At 31.0% G+C, this 23,074-nt stretch overlaps 1 protein-coding gene across 1 annotated transcript; it reads right to left on the minus strand.

Annotated features, from left to right (window-relative positions):
* Positions 1-14,230: 14,230 nt before the first annotated feature.
* On the minus strand, positions 14,231-21,872 carry LOC111695421 (zinc finger protein 236). The gene is made up of 9 exons (XM_023464743.1): positions 21,774-21,872; positions 20,659-20,791; positions 20,226-20,452; positions 19,776-19,955; positions 17,636-17,752; positions 16,708-16,777; positions 16,114-16,204; positions 15,663-15,732; positions 14,231-15,490 (listed from the first exon to the last, which is right to left on the minus strand). The coding sequence occupies exons 1-9, from the start codon at positions 21,834-21,836 to the stop codon at positions 14,489-14,491; spliced, it is 1,953 nt and encodes a 650-aa protein (XP_023320511.1). The 5' UTR covers positions 21,837-21,872; the 3' UTR covers positions 14,231-14,488.
* Between the last annotated feature and the right edge of the window lie 1,202 nt (positions 21,873-23,074).

Genomic DNA, 23,074 nt, shown 5'->3' on the forward strand with positions numbered 1-23,074 from the left:
GGTAATAACCGAACATAATCTAAGATTAATGCAAAATGCAAATATAAGTATTAAAGATAAAGTCGAATGGTTTTGCATCTTGAAGGCTGGGTTTAGAGCGAAGAAAAGAAGCGCGATAAAACATCTTATATTCAATGTTAATTCATATTTTCACTGTTTGGAAATGTTGCCATTGTCAGCGAATCAGAAATAGCACTACTAAATTTATAATTTCAAATTGATATTATTCAGATATATTTTGACTCATTCATTTTTCTTAAACTTCTTCATCAATGCCTTTATCATCAGTCTTTTTATAGACTGATGATAAAATGCCCATTTTGGTTGAAAAAAGGAGTTTTTTTTTTGTAAACTTGGTAAATAACGACCATTTTTCTCGAAAAAATATCAGAATTTAATGGAAAAAAAACAAGAAATTAGAATCTAAAAATTCTTTAAACTGCCTTTTTTTTAAGATTTTTAAAAAATTATATATAAATCAATTAAATCTACCGTCAATTTATCTAACAAAGCTATTGTCAAAAATAATGCATTTATAAATACAGAGGTTCGAACTGCTCATATTTTACAGGTTCGAACTGCTCATATTTTACAGGTTCGAACTGCTCATATTTTACAGGTTCGAACTGCTCATATTTTACCTTTAAAAAACCAGTTCGCGTTACAAGATGCTGAAGAGCTTTTAGAAAAAGCCACAACAAATTTTCTTTTTCAGTTTTTTTTATTAAAGTTAAACTTTAAACTAGAAAAAAGATCGTTATTTTTTCAATATTTAGACAAACAGTCGAAAAATCTGGTTAGAATAAACGTTATGTTAAGATTTGAGTTAATCCAAAAGATTTGTGACATTTCGAAAATCGAGACAAAAAAAAATCTATTCCGGTTAGGCTTTTTGTCTTATAGATTAGAGGAATTTTGAGTGGAAATCAGCAGTTCGTACTCTTTTTACCATCACTACCTAGATCGTCTTGTAACCTAATTTATGCATTTAATTAAAGAACTTCCTAAACATGGCAGTTGAGCTGAAAGTGCTGTATTTGTAGAGAAAAACTTGAGGAGTTCATTTGATTCACCGACAAAGGGTCAAACGACCCAGGGTCAAACGACACAGGGTCAAACGACTAAGGGTCAAAAGTGCGACAAAGGGTCAAACGACAACAGGTCAAAATGATAAAAATATTTTTTGATTTGAATCATAGGAAACTCGCAATTTTAATCACAAAAATCCGCCAAACTTTTTTGAAGATTTAAAACACATGTTTTGTCTGGGTGTTTAGATTATTTTACATGTTTTGTCTGGGTGTTTAAATTATTTTACATATTTTATCTGGGTGTTTAGATTATTTTACATGTTTTGTCTGGGTGTTTAGATTATTTTACATGTTTTGTCTGGGTGTTTAGATTATTTTACATGTTTTGTCTGGGTGTTTAAATTATTTTACATGTTTTATCTGGGTGTTTAGATTATTTTACATGTTTTATCTGGGTGTTTAGATTATTTTACATGTTTTATCTGGGTGTTTAGATTATTTTAAAAGGTGTTTCTTCTGTTCACTGCATCTAGTGGTGAAATGTACAACAAACGATTTTAAAATTGTAAACCGTGAAAATTTCTCATTTGTATCAAATGAAATAAACATGAGGAATATGTGATACCCACAATGGATGAGATTTTAACAACGACCTGAAAATGTTTGAATAAGAAGGTTTGAAAGTTTATTTTGGACAAAAAAGTAAATTCAATGATATGGGAACCAGGATGATAAGAAAAAATAATAAATCCGTACAGTCGTTTTAGAAGTCTCATCTTATGTGGGTAGCCGGCCCTGTAAAATGTAAAGCAAACTGGATGAAAGGGGAAGGGGTAAGAAATGAAATAATAAAAAGAATGTTTTTAACTGTTTACTTTTGATTTTGAACTGGGGGTTTTCTCTTAAAGTTGCGTGAGGATTTTGCTGTAGAATACAATGAAGGGAATTATCAGAATTAAACACATTTTTAACAGAAAATCAAAACATTTTCCTCATTTTGGATCCTGCAATTAAACCCCAAATATAATAGTTTAGTTTTCCTCATTTTGGATCCTATAATACAGTTAAACGCCAAATATAATAGTTTATTTTAAAAAAAAAATATCTTCAACATTCCATTATTAGAAAGGTTGGAAAGGGAGTAACCGGCAATGTATGTAAATTTTTTTAAACATTTTTTGTCGTCGTTATTTAAATATTTTTTTAAAAATCGATTCTCAAAATGTAACCACCCAAATAGATGATTTTGAACGTCGACTTTGCGCTCAAACTCAATAATTATACATCATTAAAACCTTTTAAATGGATTCTAAAAAATTTCTCCACAATACTAAATTCTCAGTTCAACTACCATACGTACATCGCTGGTCATGCTCCTTTTAAAATGGAGAGTAATTTGTGTCCATTAGTGGTTTTTGTATTTTGTAGAATTATTACTGCGTAGTTTGAAGATGAACAATTGTAATGTATTTTTTTTATTGTAAAACTAAACATATCGGTGTAAACTACCCGAAAATCTAAATTGGGTAAGTATGTCATTTTTCCTGTGCGCCTGTGCACGGCGCACGATTTTAACCAAGTAGCTTGACAAAATGTTGAGTTGCTTTAGATTTAGTATTTAAATCAAAACGTTAAATTTTTATTTAAAATTGTTTATAGTCGCAGGCGCACGATAATCCAACATGAAACAAATCTGGATAACATTATATCCGTCCCAGTTTACTGACAACTGGAAAGAAGAAAAAGGAAAAATTTGTGCGACATCACTGGTAGGACTTTGTGATCTTGTTACTTCTTTAGTTTTGATTTATTATATGTGTTCTCAATAAATCCTCGATAAGAGGAGTTATGATGAAAAGCCTGAAAATTTCAATCTCTCTTGCATTTACTTAAGCTTGACGTGACTGGGCCTTATACATAACAAATTTAGATGGCAATTCTTGTGCACACAGCTGATGATGATGAATGAACCGTGTGGTTTAAATATTTTTAGTAAATTTACAATTTCTTATTCTTATTCACGGGTGTTAAACTAAAAGCATCTGAAAACAAGGAAAAGTTTAGAAAAATGTATTAAACAAGAAATACTGAGTTTTATCAAAATAATGATTTTGGATTTAATATATTACTTCATTAAAGTTATGTTATTATAATTATTAAGTTATTTCGTTATAATTGCAAACAAAGACCCCTCTTTTTTGTCAATGTGATTAGACCATGCAATGACCACTTTGACCACCTGTTCAGACTATAATGACGGCATATATTAATTGTAATAATAGAAAGGACATTAGCTGTCGTCCTTTCAACATATGTTTTTCGTACACAATAAGCCTGAGGCAGAAGCCCAAAAGAGTTACGCGTAACTCCTTACGGCTTCTGCCACATGGTTATTGTTAACGAAAAACACATAAATCTTAAAAGACGACACCTAAATCTTAAAAATGTCAAATATTATTGCAAAATCAAGTTTAAGAGCAAAAAAAATGTGCAAAAACTAAATGTGTATTCAAGGAAAACTGAATTTTTTTTAATTCCCTTTATAGGCATCTGCGCAAAGATCTATGCACAAATTGTGCAATCTGCTTACTTTCGTTAAACACTTTCTCAACATCTATAACACTAGAAATTCACGGCGCTTCGCGCCCTTCTTTCTAGGCTTTTAGGGCGCTTCGCGCCCATCTTCTATTTAAATTGTGAACATGTTCTTTTTTGTTTACATTTTAAAACAAAGAAGAAAAAAATGTTGCGGATTTTTAAAAAAAAATTCTCGGATTTTCAAGAATTTAAATTTTTGTTATAAAATTAAAAACCTTTAAAACACATTTTTTTAAATTTTTATCATACATAAACCTTCCCTGTGGTCACATGCGGTCCCACAAAAAAAATTGGGCCCGATCGGATCAGCCGTTTTGACGTTTATTGGATACAAACAAACAGACAGACACCAAAACACCAAGACAAGCCAAATTTATATATAGATATTGAAGTCCAATGACTGGAAGTAGCCAGTAGGTCTGGATATAGATTAAGTCTGGTGTAGTAGGTAAAATAAGGCATTCATGCAAAAACATTTGAACAGTAGCTCAGACCAACACTAATTGAAAAATAAACTTAAGGGGGGGTCCCTCTAGCTGTAAGGGGGGGTCCCTCTAGCTGTAAGGGGGTCCCTCTAGCTGGAAGGGGGGGCCCCTCTAGCTGGAAGGGGGGGGGGTCCCTCTAGCTGGAAAAAGGTTAATCAACTTACAGGCCATTAGTGATATACGTACCTTTAAAGATCCATTACTGAGTTTTAGAAATTAATAATTATAAAGAAATGCTAATGTAAAACTAAGCAGGGGGGAAGGATTTGGAAGGGTAGATTAGAGAGGGGGTCCTGCTCTAGGATTGAACCAGTGGGCGACAATCCACTTATAAACAATTAGTGATATTTGTATTTTTAAAGAATCATTATACTACGCAGTTGCGGAGATAAATAATCAATAATATATCTGAAGGTTTGCAAGCAAATCGTGCATAAATCGTTAAAGGCAGTGGCCGGCTATGTAAGGTAGTTGAACTGAGTAAGCAGTGCTGTGAAAAACTTATTTTGGATTCATTTGAGACATATTAAACTTTTTAAAGATCTGTAAATCCTGAGTTTGAGCGCAAATACGCTAATCCTTTACTAATTTTATAGGCTATAAATAACGAGTGTAAAAATGGAGAGAAAGTTGAGTAGGCCTTCTTTAGTTCCAAGATCCGACACTACTGATTTGCGGATTTTATAATCCTCTTTAAGGGATTTCATATCCTCTACAATATTGCATTTTCAATAATTTTAAACTGCATTATTTCATAATTTACAAATTTAACTTTAAGAACTACAAACGGTTGTGAACGATTCTAGATCGTTCGGGAACGGAAGATTTTCCGATTGTGAACTATGTGAACATTTTCGATTATGATAAATTAACCAATTTGAAAATTTTAAGTGTCTAGTGCTAGGTGCTTTCCTATTATTTTTTAAATCGTTCATTCATCGTTTTAGAATGAGGGTCTTCCGCTAAATCGTTTGTTCCTTGTTCTTTCTAATTTCAATCGCTCCGTTCCGTTCTTTGTGTTCTATATTTGCTGAAGTAACTATGGTTAAAGTATTGGGGCCATGGTTGCTGAAGTAACTATAGCTAGGTTACAGCAGAAACTATGGTTGCTGAAGTAACTATGGTTACAGTAGGGACTTTGGTTGCTGAAGTAATTATAGGAATTACTACAGCGGGAATTATAGTTGTAAAAGATATGTTAACAGTAGTGACTTTCCACATTGTTGGTTGCAAAAGTAACTATGTTTACAGTAGTGACTTTCCACATTGTTGGTTGCAAAAGTAACTATGTTTACAGTAGGGACTACAGAAGTAACTATGTTTACAGTAGGGACTAGAGAAGTAACTATGTTTACAGTAGGGACTACAGAAGTAACTATGTTTACAGTAGGGACTACAGAAGTAACTATGTTTACAGTAGGGACTACAGAAGTAACTATGTTTACAGTAGGGACTAGAGAAGTATCTATGTTTACAGTAGGGACTACAGAAGTAACTATGTTTACAGTAGGGACTACAGAAGTAACTATGCTTACAGTAGGGACTAGAGAAGTATCCATGTTTACAGTAGGGACTACAGAAGTATCCATGGTAACATCAAGGACCTCCAAGGACAAACCACTGCCATATCTCTCTGAACAAGTATAAAGCCTAGACGATGTTTATTCTCTCTTTACTCTTACATCTAGACTGGGAGAGTTTGTATCAATCTAATATTATACAAAAAACAAATGGGACAATTCATTATCAAGAATGGAAGTGATTATCTTCCACATTTAATTTTAATAACATTTTTTTTAATAATGGAGACAGAAAAAAGTCTTAAAAACTAGAAAATTTAAGAAAAAGTTTATTTTAGAAATTATAAACAGAATCTCAAAGAAACTATCTTCATTTCTTTTTAAGGGTATTTTTTCTAAACTATTTCTGATCAAAGACACAAAAACAAATTTTAAGTCTTAAACGCCGGAGCCATTCGCATTTTTTCTTCTTTGTATAATATCTTCGGTCTAGGGATTGGCAGTTTCAACTTTTCTTAAAACGAACTGATCGTTTTTAATTAATGATCAAAAACAATCTTTTTTAGAAATTGGGTAATCTTTTAAAATAAATAACTATAATAAGTGTTTTTTCTTCTCAAATTCTTCTTTTTGTTATCATAACAAAATTAAGAAACTGTTGAATGGTGGATATCGAGAATAATGCTTGATCGTCTCTTTTTCTTAATATCGAGACTAACCTAATCTTGTACTTGTATCCTAAAAAGTGTATCAAATTCAACCAATCAGAGTCGTGTATATGAAGCCAATAAATTTGAAATTTTGCGCGCCAATTAAGATTAATATACAGAAACTGGAGGAACTCTCTAATTTTTAAAACCGGTTTTTGATTTTTCTCTACTATATCCAAGAAAGAACGGGTTAATAAGAAAATTAAAAGTGTGTCCATTGGATACTCAGATTAAGTAATCGTGATTCCGGATATCTAATTCTAAAGTTTTAAGCTCTGAAAATAAAAATTTAAGAAAGTTTAAAATTAAAACCATTGAGTGGAGATCCATAGATAAACTTCAGTCTACGTCTTCTGAAAAATAAGAAATTTTAACTGCACAAATTAAATAAAAAATATAAGAGCTATAATATAGCATTTTTTATTTTATGAAACGCTGTTTGGTTCACATTATGGACCAGAGCCCGCGATTTAAAGATTTCGGCTCGAGTCGTAATTCCTTAAACCCAACTTTAAGACTTTCTTTTTTTTCTTTAAAATAAGTTTAGGATGTTTCTAATGTTCTTCCGGAACAGCTTATACCGAAACCGATACCGATACCGAAATTTGCATTTTTTAAAATTTTATTATACTTCCTCGTAAAAAATTGATCTTAGGACAAATGACTTTCTGTAATCCAAAATATATATATCAGCATAAACTATTTATTAAAAACTTATTATAGAGCTGGATGGAACTCTGTAGCATAATCTAACAGTTTAAAGGGATAGTTCACTTATTGGATAATTTCAGGGTAAGTAAAACAGCCTTCCGCCCTTTAAAAGAAAACTGTGGCCTGAAAAAATGATTTAACGTTTAAAATTCTGGCACAAAATTAGTCACAGTTGCTACGATTGTATTACAACCAACATTTTTTCGGGAACAACAGTTCAAGAAAATCTAAAATCATCATTTTTTAGTGATATCACGTGTTAGCCATTATAGATTAGGGGTGTGAAATTTAGTAAAACTTTTCTAAAATCATTTTACAGAAGCAAAATAATATTCCACTTGGAATTCTAAGACATGTTTATAAAATATATTTTTCACAAAATTCAAAAATGTGCCTCTCAAATGGGGCTTATAATGATAAAAAATCACAAGTGTTAGCGAAAATGAAAAATTTGACAATCTTAATAATATGGGTATCCATCGAACCAGCTTAAAAACCGTAGTTCAAAACATATACAGAAATGAAAAATATTGAAAATTATGTTTTTTTTCACCTTACTCAGTCAAATTTCAATATTTTTGATTCTGTAAATTGATTTAGATTCTGAAATTCAATGATACCCAATTCAATAAATATTTCAAAATTTTCATTTTCACTTTTACTAGTGACTTTTTGAATATTAACCCCCATTTGATGGGCACATTTTTTGATTTTTGTGAAAAATAAACATGTCTTAATATTCCTAGTAGAATACTTTTCTACTTCTGTAAAATTGTTTCAGAAAAATTTCACACCCTTATTATAGATACTAAAATATGAAAACTTTTGATATGAAAGTTAGGAGGAAATTAACGTTTTTTGTGTTTAAAGATTTAACACTTATTTACAGAGACGACCTTTTTCCCGGCAATCCAATTCGTAGATATTAACTCTTTCAACTCCGTGTTCAATTATTGAATTCCGCAGGGGCTCAACAGTAGATTTAAATGCCACGTTGTATTAACATTCAAGTACAAAAATTATCAAATTTATAAAAAATAATGATAGTTTAAAAACAGAAAATTTGTCGACAATTTTGAATTTAGCCTATTGGTATTATAGTAAAATGTATTCTTTATGAATTATTTAAAATATTAAAAATCCGTGACTATGACAAGAACTATCAAATAGTGTCCACAAAAAGGTATGATACCTTTGTGCCGGAATTCAAAGCAAAAATTAGACTTTTCTCCAGTCTTTGAAAAGTAAGACCAATACCAATAATTAGCTAGAAGGCTATTAAGTTTACCCTGAAATTACCCAAATAAGTGAACGGTCCCTTTAAACTTGGAAAAATTTTCAACAACAATTTTGATTCTTTAAAGGGACTGTTTAGAAAAAATGAAAGGAGATAAAGGCTGAAACCTAAACCCTTTAAGAGTTGATTGCGACCTTTGTGGGTTCTATCTGATGTTCCTGTCTTGAGAAAATGATGTAAAACTATGTCAACGTTATACCAAAAATTATTCATATGAGATGTGGTACATAAATAAAAGTTTTAACCCGATCAAATTATCAAATTCAAATTATAATTGGAGCGTACCTAAGCTGTTTAGGCTCCTCCGGGTTATCGTAATTTTCAAATTCGTTGCGTATTTGCTGAATGTGATTTGTTTCAAAATTTGATTTATATAAAACATCTCATATACAGGGTTACCCACATAATATGAGACTGTAAATACAACTTAAAAACCTTGAAATATGACGATCTCAAGGTTGCATTAAAGGGACTGTAAAGGAAAAATGAAAGGGGGTATAGGCTGAAAGGTAACCACTTTAGCTCTCGATCGCGACCCATGAAAGTTATATCTGATGTTCCTATCTATAAAAACTGATTTACAACTCTGTCAAATTTATACGAAAATTAATATATATGCAATTTTGTATAAAAGTAGTGGGTTTAAAAAGATCAAATTCAGCAAATATGCAACCAATCTGAAAACTATGATATCCCAGAGAAAGCTAATTGTAACTTAGGTTTACTCCAATTCTAATTTTATATTTGTTATTTCTATTTTTTATAGATTTAATTCATAATATTATTTATATGTCCGTATTGCTTGACCAGAAATTCCACCAATGGCAGTGCAGTAAAGTGGTCACGCAATACAGGCGGAGACACGCGACCAGTGTACTGCTCTGCCATTGGTGATAGTTCTGGTCACGTGATTTAAGTTTAAGATTTTCTAAATTTTACATATATGAACTTTCGTATAATTTTAACACAGTTTTATATCAATTTCTCGAGACAGGAACATCAGATAAAACTTTCATGGGTCGCGATCAAGAGCTAAAGTGATTAGCTTTCATTTTTCCTTTACAGCCCCTTTAAGTCTTCTCCTTTAAAAATAGTCTTTCAATGGATTATTTCATAATTTACCGAAGAAATAATTAAGTTTACAGTCGCAGGGTACAGTCGTACCATGAATTTTAGGAAACAGGCAGTATTAATTCCGTAATGTCTCATCCTTTGTGGGTAACCCTGTATATAAGTTTTGGTATAACGTTGACCAGACACAGTTGTATATCACTTTTCTCGAGTCAGGAACATCAGATAGAACTCATACAGGTCGTATTTAACTCCTAAAAGGGTTTAAGTTTCAGCCTATAACCCCTTTCATTTTTCCTTAACAGTCTCTTTAAGCATATTATTTTTTAGGTTAAACCTTAAAAATGGAGGAGTACTGGAATTGTAGAAACTACACAGTGGAGAGTAAACTTGGTGAATATACAGGAGTCTTCATCATAATGGCAATCTTCTTAATCATCGGTACCTTCCTCTTCTGGGTTCTTCGCTGCTTCTTCAACAGTATTGAAGATCACAGGATGAACATCAACATCTTTCTCAACAAGAGGATAACACATATTATGATAGTTCACATCTACATATTGGTAAATATATGAATTGAATCAAATAAGTCTCCTTTAGATATATAGATTCTTAAATTATATTTTTATGATCATATTTAATCAATTAATATTATACCTGTCTTCGAAAAAAAAACTTTCAAAAATTATAAAATTTAAGGAAACGTTGAAAGTTGAGTTTAATTCATTGATAGTTTGATTATTTATAAATTTGATCATTCATAAATTTTACAAAAGAAGATTGCTAAAGAGATCAAATAGTTATAAACTATATTTTAGTGTCTAGCAACCATGTGGAGCAGTATCCAGGGACCAATACCACTAATCATCTGCAAGATTATCAAATACTCCAACATCATTTGTGTTTTCATCATCGGCAATCTATTCCTCTTCATCTCAACCTTCAGATTCTTCTTAATTTACCAGGTTCTATAAACATAAGCTTTAACTACAGTGGTCGGCGTTTATATCAATACAATGAATACAACTTTTTATTACTAATCCTTTAATCACTAACAAGCGTTTTTTTATTGCAAATTTACATGTTGTTATTGCCAATTAAAAACTACTTAAATGATAAGTACAGATGCCCTTCAGGTCGGTTTCCTTTCTTCGTTAACGATCGTAAAAGAAACGACGAGTTTTATAAAAACGATCGTTTTGAAAACGATCGCTCTAAAAACGATCATTTAAAAATTAATGAACTTATTAAAAAGACTATCTATTATAAAAACTTTTCATCTTCGTTTTCTTAACGAAACGATCGTTTTTCAAAAAAATGCAAACTTTAGCATCCCTGATTATAATATGAACAAAGACTTGCAACAGTAACAATACGATTGGACTGGAAAATAAAAAGCATATGAAATCGGTTTAATTTTTCTGCTAAATTTAGATATTACTGAAATCCAACTAGGTTGATTCATTGGCCTGCAGTAAAAATTGTATAGTTCTGTTCAGCCTAGCTACAGCCTATAGGGTGTCCCAATAAACACGGGAAATAAGACACGAATACAAAATCATCTTTGTTATGGTTTAGTACTGTACTATCTAATTTCACTGGTCAAAATAAAGTAGCGTCTGCTAGAGTTTAATTAATGTAAATGCTAAAAGACTGTAATGTTTTTTCTTAATCACGTTGTATCTGTTCTTTAATACACTACAGTAAAGAGGAACAACTGTACTGTGTTTGTAACAGGAATTTAAATTTGTACAACATTTACAATTACAACAACAACATTATGCAATCACAACATAAACAATGAATCTTAACTCTAGCCGACAAAACATCTAGAGCTTTCCTAATAGGCATACTCTTTAAATGGGACCAACTTGATATCTCCAGATGAGAAAGGGGGGTTCAATACCCTAGCCCGCCTAGCCTATTATTTATTTGAGTCTGCAAACATACTCGAGGTTCAATTCCCTTTTGGACTGGATCTGTATTGTCTGGCTTTATTCTTGGATTGCATTTGTTAGACATTATTTATCCAACTAGGAGCAATGAACTTATGCAATACTAATTACACATAGGGGACCCATTGGCTGGGTTCACACTATGTCTATTGTCTTATTTCCGTTCAGTGTCACCAACCGAGTGACTTGACTTCCATCTTGAAATAGTAAGCCATAGATACAGCACAACTAATAGTTTATCGGGAAAGGAATGATGTTCAGATTTGGGCTTGTAAAAACATTAAAGACCATTATGGATTTATAGTAAACCCTCCACTGTCCGTTGACCTTAATATTGTATCCAATTGTATGTGAATTTTGTAAAAACCCAAATGTTCTCATATTGCTATAATTTCTGAAAATTACTCTTTTCTTCAAATTTCGAGTTTCATTATTTATTTTGAATTTGAAGAAAAAAAAATCAATGTCCAATGGGGTGCTAAGATTTGGAATAAAAAAAAATTCTTGAAAAAATGTTTTTTTATTTTAAACTACCCTCACTACCACCGACTTGTTGAAACTTTTTTATGAACATTTATTCCAGAATTTTTTTTAAATTAAAAACTACCCTCACTATCACTGACTTTTCAAAATCTTAATTTCAACATTTATTATTTTTTTTTCAATTTCAAACTACCGTCACTTCCCAAGACAAAAAAGCTGAAGCAAGTCTTAAAGAAAAAAAAGAGGCAATTTAAAGATTTTTAAAGTTGAATTTCTTGCTAAATATTTTTTATAAGATTTTATAAAAAATTCTTATACTTTCATAAGAAAAGTATCTGCTAAATACCATACATATCTATGTTAATAAAAAAATTCACCTATTTTTCAGCAAAAAAGGCATTTTATACGTTCACAATTGAATATCATCCCACCATGAAATTATGGTATTGCATAATATTGTGAAGTACCCCACACCGAAGGGGTTTTTTTTTCGCAATATTTTGAAACGCTTCCGGTATATAAGAAGCCAAATTTGATCTTCATCATTCTAAGTTTCAAATCCGTTAAAGAATAACTATCTCCACCAGTATTTCAAACAATGGGTAACAATAAGTTCAACATTATATCTTGTATTCTAATTATATTGTAAATGTATCCCTATTTTCCTTCAGTATTGTACTTTTGAAACCACATTGTTAATTGTTTTAGAAAATAAATCCATATTTACAATTATCCCATTCTTCATTTTATGACTTAAAAAATTTACAACATCTCAAAGTGAAAATTTTACAAGTATTTTTGAATTAAAAAATTCACGAAAGCCCCCTTATTTCTAAGTTCATGTTAGTCTTTCATCAGTATAAGTCTTAACCTTTTAAGTCCTTCGCAACTTAGAATTATTATTATTTCTTTCATTTTATGACTTAAAAAATTTATAACATTTCAAGATAAAAATTTTACAAGTATTTTTTAATTAAAAAATTCACTAAAGCCACCTTATTTCTAAGTTCATGTTAGTCTTTCATCAGTATAAGTCTTAACCTTTTTAGTCCTTCGCAACTTAGAATTATTATTATTTCTTTCATTTTATGACTTAGAAAATTTACTAAAGGCCACTTATTTCTAAGTTTTTATTAGTCTTTCATCAGTATAAGTCTTAACCTTTTAGTCCTTCCAACTTAGAATAATTATTATAAAACTGAACCAAGGCTCGAACCTTTTAAATGTATAAGTAGAGAAATTCAATGAATAAAGTCCTGCGTGGGAAACTACGATCTAGGCGACGTTGAACCCAAACTTACGATTTTGGACAGTTTTTACGTATTTATGGAACATAACTGGTACTAATTTATAACCTCAATGCTCTTCTACGTTTTTGATTTGATTTTATGCACAAGTATTGCTGGAACATAGCTTGTTTTTTAAAAACTTTTAAATCTTCCAACATTTAAAACTATATTCTGTTAAGTTTTCTTTTAATAAATCTCATTAAATTTTCATCCCAAGAGTCTGATTTTTTGCCTTTTAAATTTTAACTTAGACATGTTTATCCTAGATGTTTCTTGAATCGTAATTTAAAGGATTTTTTTTGCATATCTAGATCAAGCGTTTCAGATTTATAGTTCAAAGATCGGAACCTGAGTGAACATTTTAGTTTCAAAATAAACAAAGTTTTTCGAAATTTCTCTAACTAGGCTGTCAGGGCGCTTTGCGGCAATCTTCTATTTCAATTTTTATTGTTGCTCAAACTCTTCGACAAAACAATAATATAATTTTGCGGGTTTAAATTATTTTGTTATTTTGCATTTATAAACCTTCCTTGGGGTCATGCGAGGTCTCAAACAAATTTGGGCCAAATCGGTTCAGCCGTTTATCGGTAAAAATTTAATATATATACAACAGTAGGTTTTTAAAACATCAATAAAATCTATAAAGAGTGTGTAATATTAAAATATAAGAAATAATTTTTTTCAAAATTTGATTTTTTTAATATTTTCACGGGCAACGCGGGGCATTGTAGCTAATATTTATCTTAACATTAAATAAACTTTAAATCTGATTTTTTGAAAAAAAATATTTAGAAAATTAAAAATATTAGTTTTCCACGTTTAAGAAAAGGATTTAAAAAAGTAAAGTTAAGAGTAAAATTTGTATTTTGTAACTTGCATAGTAATACAGTATGACTGTGTAAATGTGCATGATTAAAAACAATTCAGTGAAAACAAATTAAATTTACATTTAATGAAAAATATTAATTTAAACCATTAAAACAAACGAAAACAAAAATACAATACATAAAATAGCTTATAAGAACCTTTTTAGAATGAAAAGATTGCACACTTTTGTGATTACAAAATGATTTCAAAATCTTTAAAAGTAAAACATAACTTATTATTTATTGGAATGTGGAAGAACATAATATTGTTTCTCATTATTGCTTACGTAATAAAAACTCGATCACAATGAGTTTAAAAAATTTAACAATATAAAAATTTCTTTAAGTAGATATAACAAATGGAATGGTATTGATTGCATTTACAGTAATTTCAATCTAACGTCCTAAAAAATTATTCTTTGTTAGTTACAGAGGTACAGAGGTACAGATGCTTGGAACGTCGTCTTTCAATTCAATGAATTTTCTTTAATGGCAAAAGGGTTGGGATTTCTTTCTTACACTTAACAGTTTCTAAGTTTGGAATTGGAACTATCTTAAAACTTTTCATGGCATTTGGTTCTACATTTACCAATGAGTGTGATTTAGAGGTTAGTTTTACAATGGTTGGTTCTTGGACAGCTCTTTTGATTGGAGTTAGAGAGATGGAACCGTAGGTTTGGGTTAGAGAGGAAGGGACATAAGCTGCATGGATCTTGGGACCATGATAGCTGAGTTTAGGAAGCTGGGTCAGACAGGTACCTGGAGACGATCCTGGAACCATAGAAACCAAAGCTGTGGGAGGTATGGACGTTCTTTTAACTTTCTGCAAAGTAATGCCGGAACTTAATCCCAACTCCTGCTTTATAATTTCAGCTGATACAGTAGAAGCAGTCTTCAATACATCAGTACCAGGAGCAGATTTTAATGAAGCAGCTGCAACAGGGTTTTTAGATCTAAGCGTAGAAACAGCAGAAACAGCAGTCTTCAGTACATCAGCACCAGGAGCAGATTTTAATGAAGCAGCTGAAACAGGGTTCTTAGATCTAGGCGTAGAAACAGCAGAAACAGCAGTCTTCAGTACATCAGCACCAGGAGCAGATTTTAATAAAGCAGCTGAAACAGGGTTCTTAGATCTTGGCGTAGATACACTAGAAACAGCAGTCTTCATAGTTTTAATTGATTTAGGAGACAAACTTGCCATTTTTATTCCTAAAGTAGGCTCAAGAACAGAAGTAGCAATTGTAGTTTCATGGATGTTTTCTAATGGTTTCTCTGAGAATCCTTTCTTCGGTTTATGTTTAGCTCCGTATACCAGGGGTTCTATGGAGCTGAGTTTAGGTTTAGCTCCGTATATTAGGGGTTCTATGAAGCTAGATTGATCTGAAGATTCGGTGAGCAATTCCTTGGGGAATTTTGCTTTACGGCGGTAGGTATGGTGTACTGTACGCATATGTTTATTCAGATCAGACAGTACCTAAACAAATGGTTTTATTCTTTACGTGTTAATAGTAATGTTAATAGCATTAGTAATAGTAGTGATAGTAATGATAATAATGATAATGATGATAATGATATTTTTATAAGTAATAATAATAATAATAATAATAATAATAATATTGATAATATTAGATTCTTTTATATAATACCTTATTGCATATATCACATTTTTTACGTAGTCCCTCGTGTACCATTGCTATATGAGGTTCTAGACTAGCCCTGAATAGTGAATATATGAGGTTTCAGACTAGCCCTGAATAGAGAATATATGAGGTTCCAGACTATCCCTGAATAGTGAATATGAGGTTCCAGACTAACCCTGAATAGTGAATATATGAGGTTCCAGACTAGCCCTGAATAGTGAATATATGAGGTTCCAGACTAGCCCTGAATAGTGAATATATGAGGTTCCAGACTAACCCTGAATAGTGAATAAAAAAAAAGGCTTAGATTTGTTTTAATTCTATGTGCTACTAAAAGGGAATCTATGGTGAATTGAACAAAAATACATTTTAAAGGGCTTGGAAAAGGGGGAGGATTTTTTATTCTGAAAATCATTATTAATTTATTTTATATCAAAACTAAATTTTGAATTTGTACCTTGTGGTAAACACCTTGCCGCAGTATGGACAGGGATCACTATAATCCTTTATACCATTATGGATTATCTTTATATGTCGGTCCAGATGTCCTGAAAATAAATTTTAAACTTCCAATATATTTTTCCATATTGTAGTTTTTCCTATTGTATAATCATCATTGACTATAATATGAGTATTTAAATCATAAACCTTTCTATTTTTATTTTTATTTTTTTTTATTTTTAAAATTTAAATCGAGAGATTTAGTTTTGAAAATGGGCCCTGGAAATTAATTGCTTTTTATTATCAGCTTGTTTAAGTATTTAAAAAACTAGTTTAAAATAAAAAGTAAGAATAAATGAGTACGCATGATTATATGATTAAAACTTAAGTGAGTAAAAATAAATGAAAATTAGTAAACACAAATTTTGAAAGAAATCAAATGAGTACTCATGAGTACACAATACACATGAGTACTTTAGAGTAAAAATGTGTGTACGAATGAATGTAAATAAGTGCAAATGAGTGCTAGTAAGTGTAAATGAGAATGAATATATTCATATGGGGACAATACGGTCAATACTAATAAGCAGACAAGTTTTGTGAATTTTACCTTTTTTGCTGAATACTTTACTGCATTGTGGGCAGGTTGCAGGTTTATGGATTTGTATATTCAAGTGAACCTGAAATATTTTTGATGAAACTAGTGTGTACTTTATCATTAATGCTAACTTAATTACAAAATTTATAGAAATAAGTATCGTGTTATAAAGTTGAATCAGACATATATTATAGCCCTGTCCTATAAAGTTTAGTTGGTTTCCAGATTTTTGCCAAAAATTAGGATATTTCTAATTTAAGATTTTTAATTTAAATATGAAATTACAATGGAAATTAACTCTTTTTCTTTATGGTTTGCAAGAAAAGTTCTAGATATAACCATGATATATCAAAAGGCAAGTAAACAAATATTTCATAAAATTTACCTACAACACGTCAATGTCTTTTATGTATCAATATCATTCGATATTGTTTCTAAAATTTACACCCCTACCACCAACTCTTTTTTTCTAATCCCGATAAAAGACAACCCAATGTCGTAGACTATAGATATGAATTCTGTCAGATCAAACAATCTAAGTTTGAAATATCATTAAGGTTCAAATCATCATGTTGCTAAAATAAAAGGATACGAAAAATGTTAGTTTGTAGCAAAGACACCATTCATTTAGACATATTTCCCAGAGAATACCTGTTTGTAAATCTATTTAGATAATAAAAAAATGAATTTGGGTCTTTTAGGTTCATTTAGCGAAAACACTAAGGAAATATTAGCTATAGGTTTTGTCCATTCTGGACCCAAGGATCACATCTTGGAGCAATCAGATAAACTTAGTTGTGTTCACAACTACAGCCACGAAAAAGGGGGAATTATGAGCATTTTGCAAAAAGGTGAACTGTCATTTTAAGATCTTATCTTAAAGAATAGGGAAGCTTAAAACTTGAACCCCATTGGGCCACTACACTAATGTTAACATCACCTGTTCTATATGTCTGTTGAGAGTGCACTTCTTACTAAAAACATTAGCACAATGTGGGCAGATAATACCATCAATATTATGACACTTTTTCATGTGATAACTCAGGTCAACAACCTCCTGAATATAGTTTAATCAATCAATCAAATCCGCTGTCAATAAATCTATAAATTTATATAAAAATCTATAAATTTATTATTCAATTGACTGATCATCATTTAACTAATATTTTAGCTATTATTTAATTTTTATCTTATATAATTGATTAGTCAATAAATCGATAATTTAAACCGCCAATCAGCTGATTAATTAACAAATCAATATATCAATTCATGTAAAAATGTGTCAGATAATTATTTGGATAATCAATAAATTAATCTATCGGTCAATCAATTAATCTATTTATCAATCAATCTTTGACAAATACCTATTTAACTAATCAATCAATTTAACTAATCAATTAATCAATAAACCAAGTAATTAATCATCTAATTTATCAAACTTTAAATTATCTTATAGTTTCCTAAATAAACAACATAGAATGCTTAGGTTAAACTCAGTAATTCAATAATTCGTCAGAAAATATTGAATCGAAAAAATCAATCGATCAAATAAATTTGTGCTACATACACAAGTATAAATTATTCTAAAATTATGGTAGAAACAATTAGTGCATATTATTATTTTTCTGTTAAAAAAATAAAATATAATCTAAAAAGGACCAGCACTAATGGATTTATCATTAATTGCAAAAAAAACAGAATAAAACGAAAACGCAAAACATTAAAATATATATTTGCAATAATTTTTCAAATTGTGTGTTTTCAGAAATGAGAGTTACCGAAGTCCGGTTAGGGTTTCCAATCTAGAATTTGTGCACGAAAATCGTGCAATAATTGCGCAAAGATTTTCTTACGTTTCGATTAAAAATTGTACGAAATTTGATATAATTTCGCATTGATGCGCAAAAGATATTTCTCGCAATTCATGAAGAAAATCTTGGTTTTTGCGCATTTCGTTATTCCTGATATTTCGTTATTTCGAGCTACTTCGTTATTTCGAGCTATTTCGTTAAATTTCGAGAAACAATTCCAGGAAATGAATGAATCCTGAATTAAACCAAGATGAGTAACAAACAAACAGACATCCAAACATGAGAAATGTATTCATATCTATATAGATTAATACATACATGAGACGCACATCTAGTGCCCCTTTTTTAGTGTTTTTTCAAAACATATTTATCATAAATTTTTTTTAAGAACATTACAAACATTTCTACCGTGTCAAACTGTAGAAAATGATAATAGTTAAATTGTTGTTCATGAATAAAATACTGCACATATGAAACTACTTCACATCATACTGTCCAAATATTTAAATCTTTTATATATTTGAGCAATAAGTCATGAAAAAAATATTACTTATTTTCATGCGCAAAATCATGCAAAAATTATGACTTTTATTATGTATTCATTCGCAATTTTGTGCAAAAAAATTATTTATTTCGAATGAATGCGCAATTTCGTGTTTAGTTAAACCCTAATTCCGGTTAAAATTGGTTTTCAGGGTTTCAGGAATTCTTTCTTGCATACAACTGAACAAGAGCAAAAAACAAAATTAAAAGTGGTTTGCGGATTTATGCTGCGGAGAGAATGAGCGGGTACAATTAGTTATAAAGATAGAAAATGAGTATATCTTTCTTACAGTTACTCCGGCAAAGGTTACGAACATGCTACTTATTAAATGAGTTTCTGTTTAAACACTGTTAGGTACTTTCCCAAGGGCGCAATTTCCCGAGCATCAACTTCCTAAGAGTTTTGCCCAAGTGGTAACATCCCAAACTCCCGATCGGAAACTTTCCAAGTCTGTTCTTGCTACACTGCATTACAGCGCTTGGCCCCTGGTCTGTTCTAGCTCCAGCACTCCGCCCACTAGCCTATCCTAGCCGCGGTAGTCGACCCACTGCTATCCCAACTAAACAGCAGCTCTCGGCTACATTGCAACCTTCGGCGTCTTAGAAGGCCTAACATAACCCTAAATAAACATTTGGGAAGTTGACGCTAGCGAAAATGTCATTTAGGATTAAGCGCTTGGAGAAAGTACCTAACCTAGCACCCTTTGAATAATAAAACCCACTAACCTGGTTACACTGAGGGCAGGGGCGAGGTTGCTGTTGATCAGCTACATGAACCTTGAGACGGTGAAGGTTCAGTGAGGTTTTTGTTGGGAATTTTTTCCTACAATCTGGGCAGGTTTGCTGAATTCCGGCTTTAGAGCCGGTCATCTTCTGGGGGTTAGGGTATTCAAGCCGTAGCTCAGTCTGAAGATAACAAAACTATTAACATAATAACTAAAAAAACAGCTTGAATACATCTAGTTAAAGAAAACATAATAATCCTACATTTTGTCTCTCAAAACATAAAGCATAAACCTCAAAATAAAAATTATACTTTGTATAAAAATTCCCAAAAAACTTTGCAAAAAAACTAAATTAAACTTTTTTAGGTATTATCTACTGTATGTTTATACTACATACCATATCTTTATTTTTAATTAATATTATTATTTCAATATTGATTTAATTAACTACCTTATGCACATTTAGTACGTGTTGTTTATAGACATCAAGGTTACCCATGTCCTTCATACAGTATTTACAGTTCAACTTAGTTGAACTTTCATGCACGCTTTTCACATGACGTTTTAGCTGCATAGATCCGGGAAACAGTTTGTTGCATTTACTACAGGGAAGGTTTTGAAGGTCGTCGTCTGTAGTTTCAAGGCCGACAATTACACAGCTCAATGGGTCATCAAATACTAAGAAATTAAATGAATTTCTTACTGATTGTCCTGCTCATTTTGCATCATCGAAACGACAGAAATCAAAAGAAATACAAAAAAAGTTTTACAAAGGTTTATCGACATTTTTTAAGGATGTGGGAGGTGAATGACTACTTCATAATAACAACCAAGAAAAATACAATGAGCATAAAACAGAAGACGACATTTAAAAACTTATTTACCGTCGTCTGAATCATCAATGAACAGTTTGTCTGCATCCTCCTCCTCCTCCCACTCCTCCTCATCCATCTCTTCATCTAGCTCCTGATCCTCGTCATCAAAACCTTCTATATCTCTCGGATCAATGTAAACAACCTAGATATGAAAACAAACAAACTAATTTAAGTAAACAAACATAAATTCATGCTAACTTTGGGTGCTATTTTATGAGACAAAAATAAATAAATAAAATTAAAGAGAGACAAGAAAATTAATAAAAAAATAAATAAAAAAATAATTTACATCGAAAATACCAAAATAAAGAACTCATGGATCGTATATTACAGAAAGGGGATGGTGGAGTTGGCACATTTGATGTAGGGGGGGGGGGCCTGCCTTCATTTTTGGTTCAAATCTTCCAATTTTTTGGATGCACGCCTAATTAGGGTTCGAAATTCCTATAATAAAATCAAATTGAACTTTAATGACCTCTAATGACCTCTAATGACCTCTNTTTTATGAGACAAAAATAAATAAATAAAATTAAAGAGAGACAAGAAAATTAATAAAAAAATAAATAAAAAAATAGTTTACATCGAAAATACCAAAATAAAGAACTCATGGGTCGTATATTACAGAAATTTGTCCAGGGGGGTTATATTTGCAGTCCATTTATCCCCCACCCCCCTGAATGCGCCCCTGAAAGAACTATCAGAAGTAATTTGTAAACAATAAAGTTGGCAAACAGTAAGTACAAATGGTAAAATACCATATTATTCAGAACAGACAATTAAACTCTAATAAGCGTATATTCAATTGAAATACTAGGTGTGGCTCTTTCCGTGTGCATCGTCTCTTTGTACTGGAAACCATATCACAAAAAAAAAAGTTTGGCGGATTTAATATTACATTATATAATATTTTTTCGTGGACATTACAATTTTTGGAGGCAAATTTTTGTAATAAATCTTTCTTGGGGTCATGTGAAGTCCCACATAAAGTTTGGGTCCCATCGGTTCAGCCGTTTTGGCATTTATTGGCTGCAAACGGACAGCTACAGACAGACAAGCAAAGTATATTTAATATTTATAGAAGAAACAAATATTCTATTGATTTTTACACATAATTAGAGTCGTACCTGTGAATTATAATCCTCCTCAGATTCATCTTTAGCTGACGTCTCATTATTATTCCACTCCATTTTAGCCTTAATTGATCATTTTTTAAAAAGATTTATTAAAAAAAAGAAGACTTTTTCATCATATTTTGAATTAATTGATTAATCCACCAACAAATTTTAAATTAAACAAAAACACAAATGTGTAATGAAAGCTGAATAATTATTTTGGTTAATAAAAGTTAAAGAACACTTAAAAAAAATATTAGTTAAAATATTTATTTCTGTCTACGTGACAAACTCCCAAGGGCTGCACCTGTACTAGTCTACACTTTCACCCTATGGGAGTGTTAAACTACCTGTTGCAACTTCAGGGTCAACTTTTATTTTAAAATAAAAAAAAATATTTTTTTAAAAATCTGTTTCATCATTTTATTTTTTATTTAAAAACTGATTATATTTTTTTATTTTTTAAAGTATATTTATCCCGGTACGCGCGTAGAGGAAGATAATGCCGCGGAGTTCTGTATTTTTCCACAGGTCGTTAGGGAGCACCCAGCCTTATCTTTATATACACTATACAGGTGGATACTGGATAGGGAGGTAGATAGATAGATACATGAATAAAGAGATAGATAGATAGATTATCAGTAAAATAGAAAGATAATGGATAGTGATAGAGAATTAAACTTTAAGTTACAGTTAGTTTAGCTTGATCACTGTTAAACGCTGATATGGATTAGGAATTTAGGAAACTAAATTAAAGGGAGTGACCGGCTATGTAAGGTAGTTGAACTGAGTATGCAGTGTTGGGGAAAACTTCTTTCGAATTCATTTGAGACATATTAAACTTTTTAAAGATATGTAAATCCTGAGTTTGAGCGCAAATTCGACGTTCAACATACCTTTCTTAGCTGTCACTCCCTTGGGATAGCTTAACATGCCTCAAAATATGCTAATTTTCTAGAATGGCTACAGCCTGATTTCTCTGATTCTTGTGTGGGAAATAGATCGCCGTGAAGGGCTACACATGATCATTTGTCCAGTTAAACACATTTAACATTATGATACTTTTTGTTTGAATTTTTTAAAAATGTTTGTAAGAGATGGATTTTTTTGAAGTTTTGTTATAAGTAGAGACATCTATCTTGCTTTTTAATTATGATTATATTATAGAATATAATTTGTTTCGATTAATAAAAATATTGACAGAAAAATTCTTTAAGAAATTTACGGACAGTAATACATAGCCGTTTTGCACTGCAATGCAAAACCATAATATCGGACGTAATTGTGTTAAGAGTTTTTTATTCAAAACAGGG

This window comes from Eurytemora carolleeae, unplaced genomic scaffold (assembly GCF_000591075.1).
Source record: "Eurytemora carolleeae unplaced genomic scaffold, Eaff_2.0 scaffold34, whole genome shotgun sequence".
Lineage (NCBI taxonomy): Eukaryota > Metazoa > Arthropoda > Copepoda > Calanoida > Temoridae > Eurytemora > Eurytemora carolleeae.

Bases quoted from the DNA above. Each gene is read 5' to 3' on its own strand.
- LOC111695421 (XM_023464743.1), bottom strand. From the start codon at position 21,836: ATGGAGTGGAATAATAATGAGACGTCAGCTAAAGATGAATCTGAGGAG. The intron at 15,733-16,113 runs GTACAAATTCAA...TTCACTATTCAG, and splicing joins GGCAAGGTGTTTACCACAAG to GGCTAGTCTAGAACCTCATA. The intron at 15,491-15,662 runs GTATTATATAAA...CCATTTGTTTAG, and splicing joins AATGTGATATATGCAATAAG to GTACTGTCTGATCTGAATAA.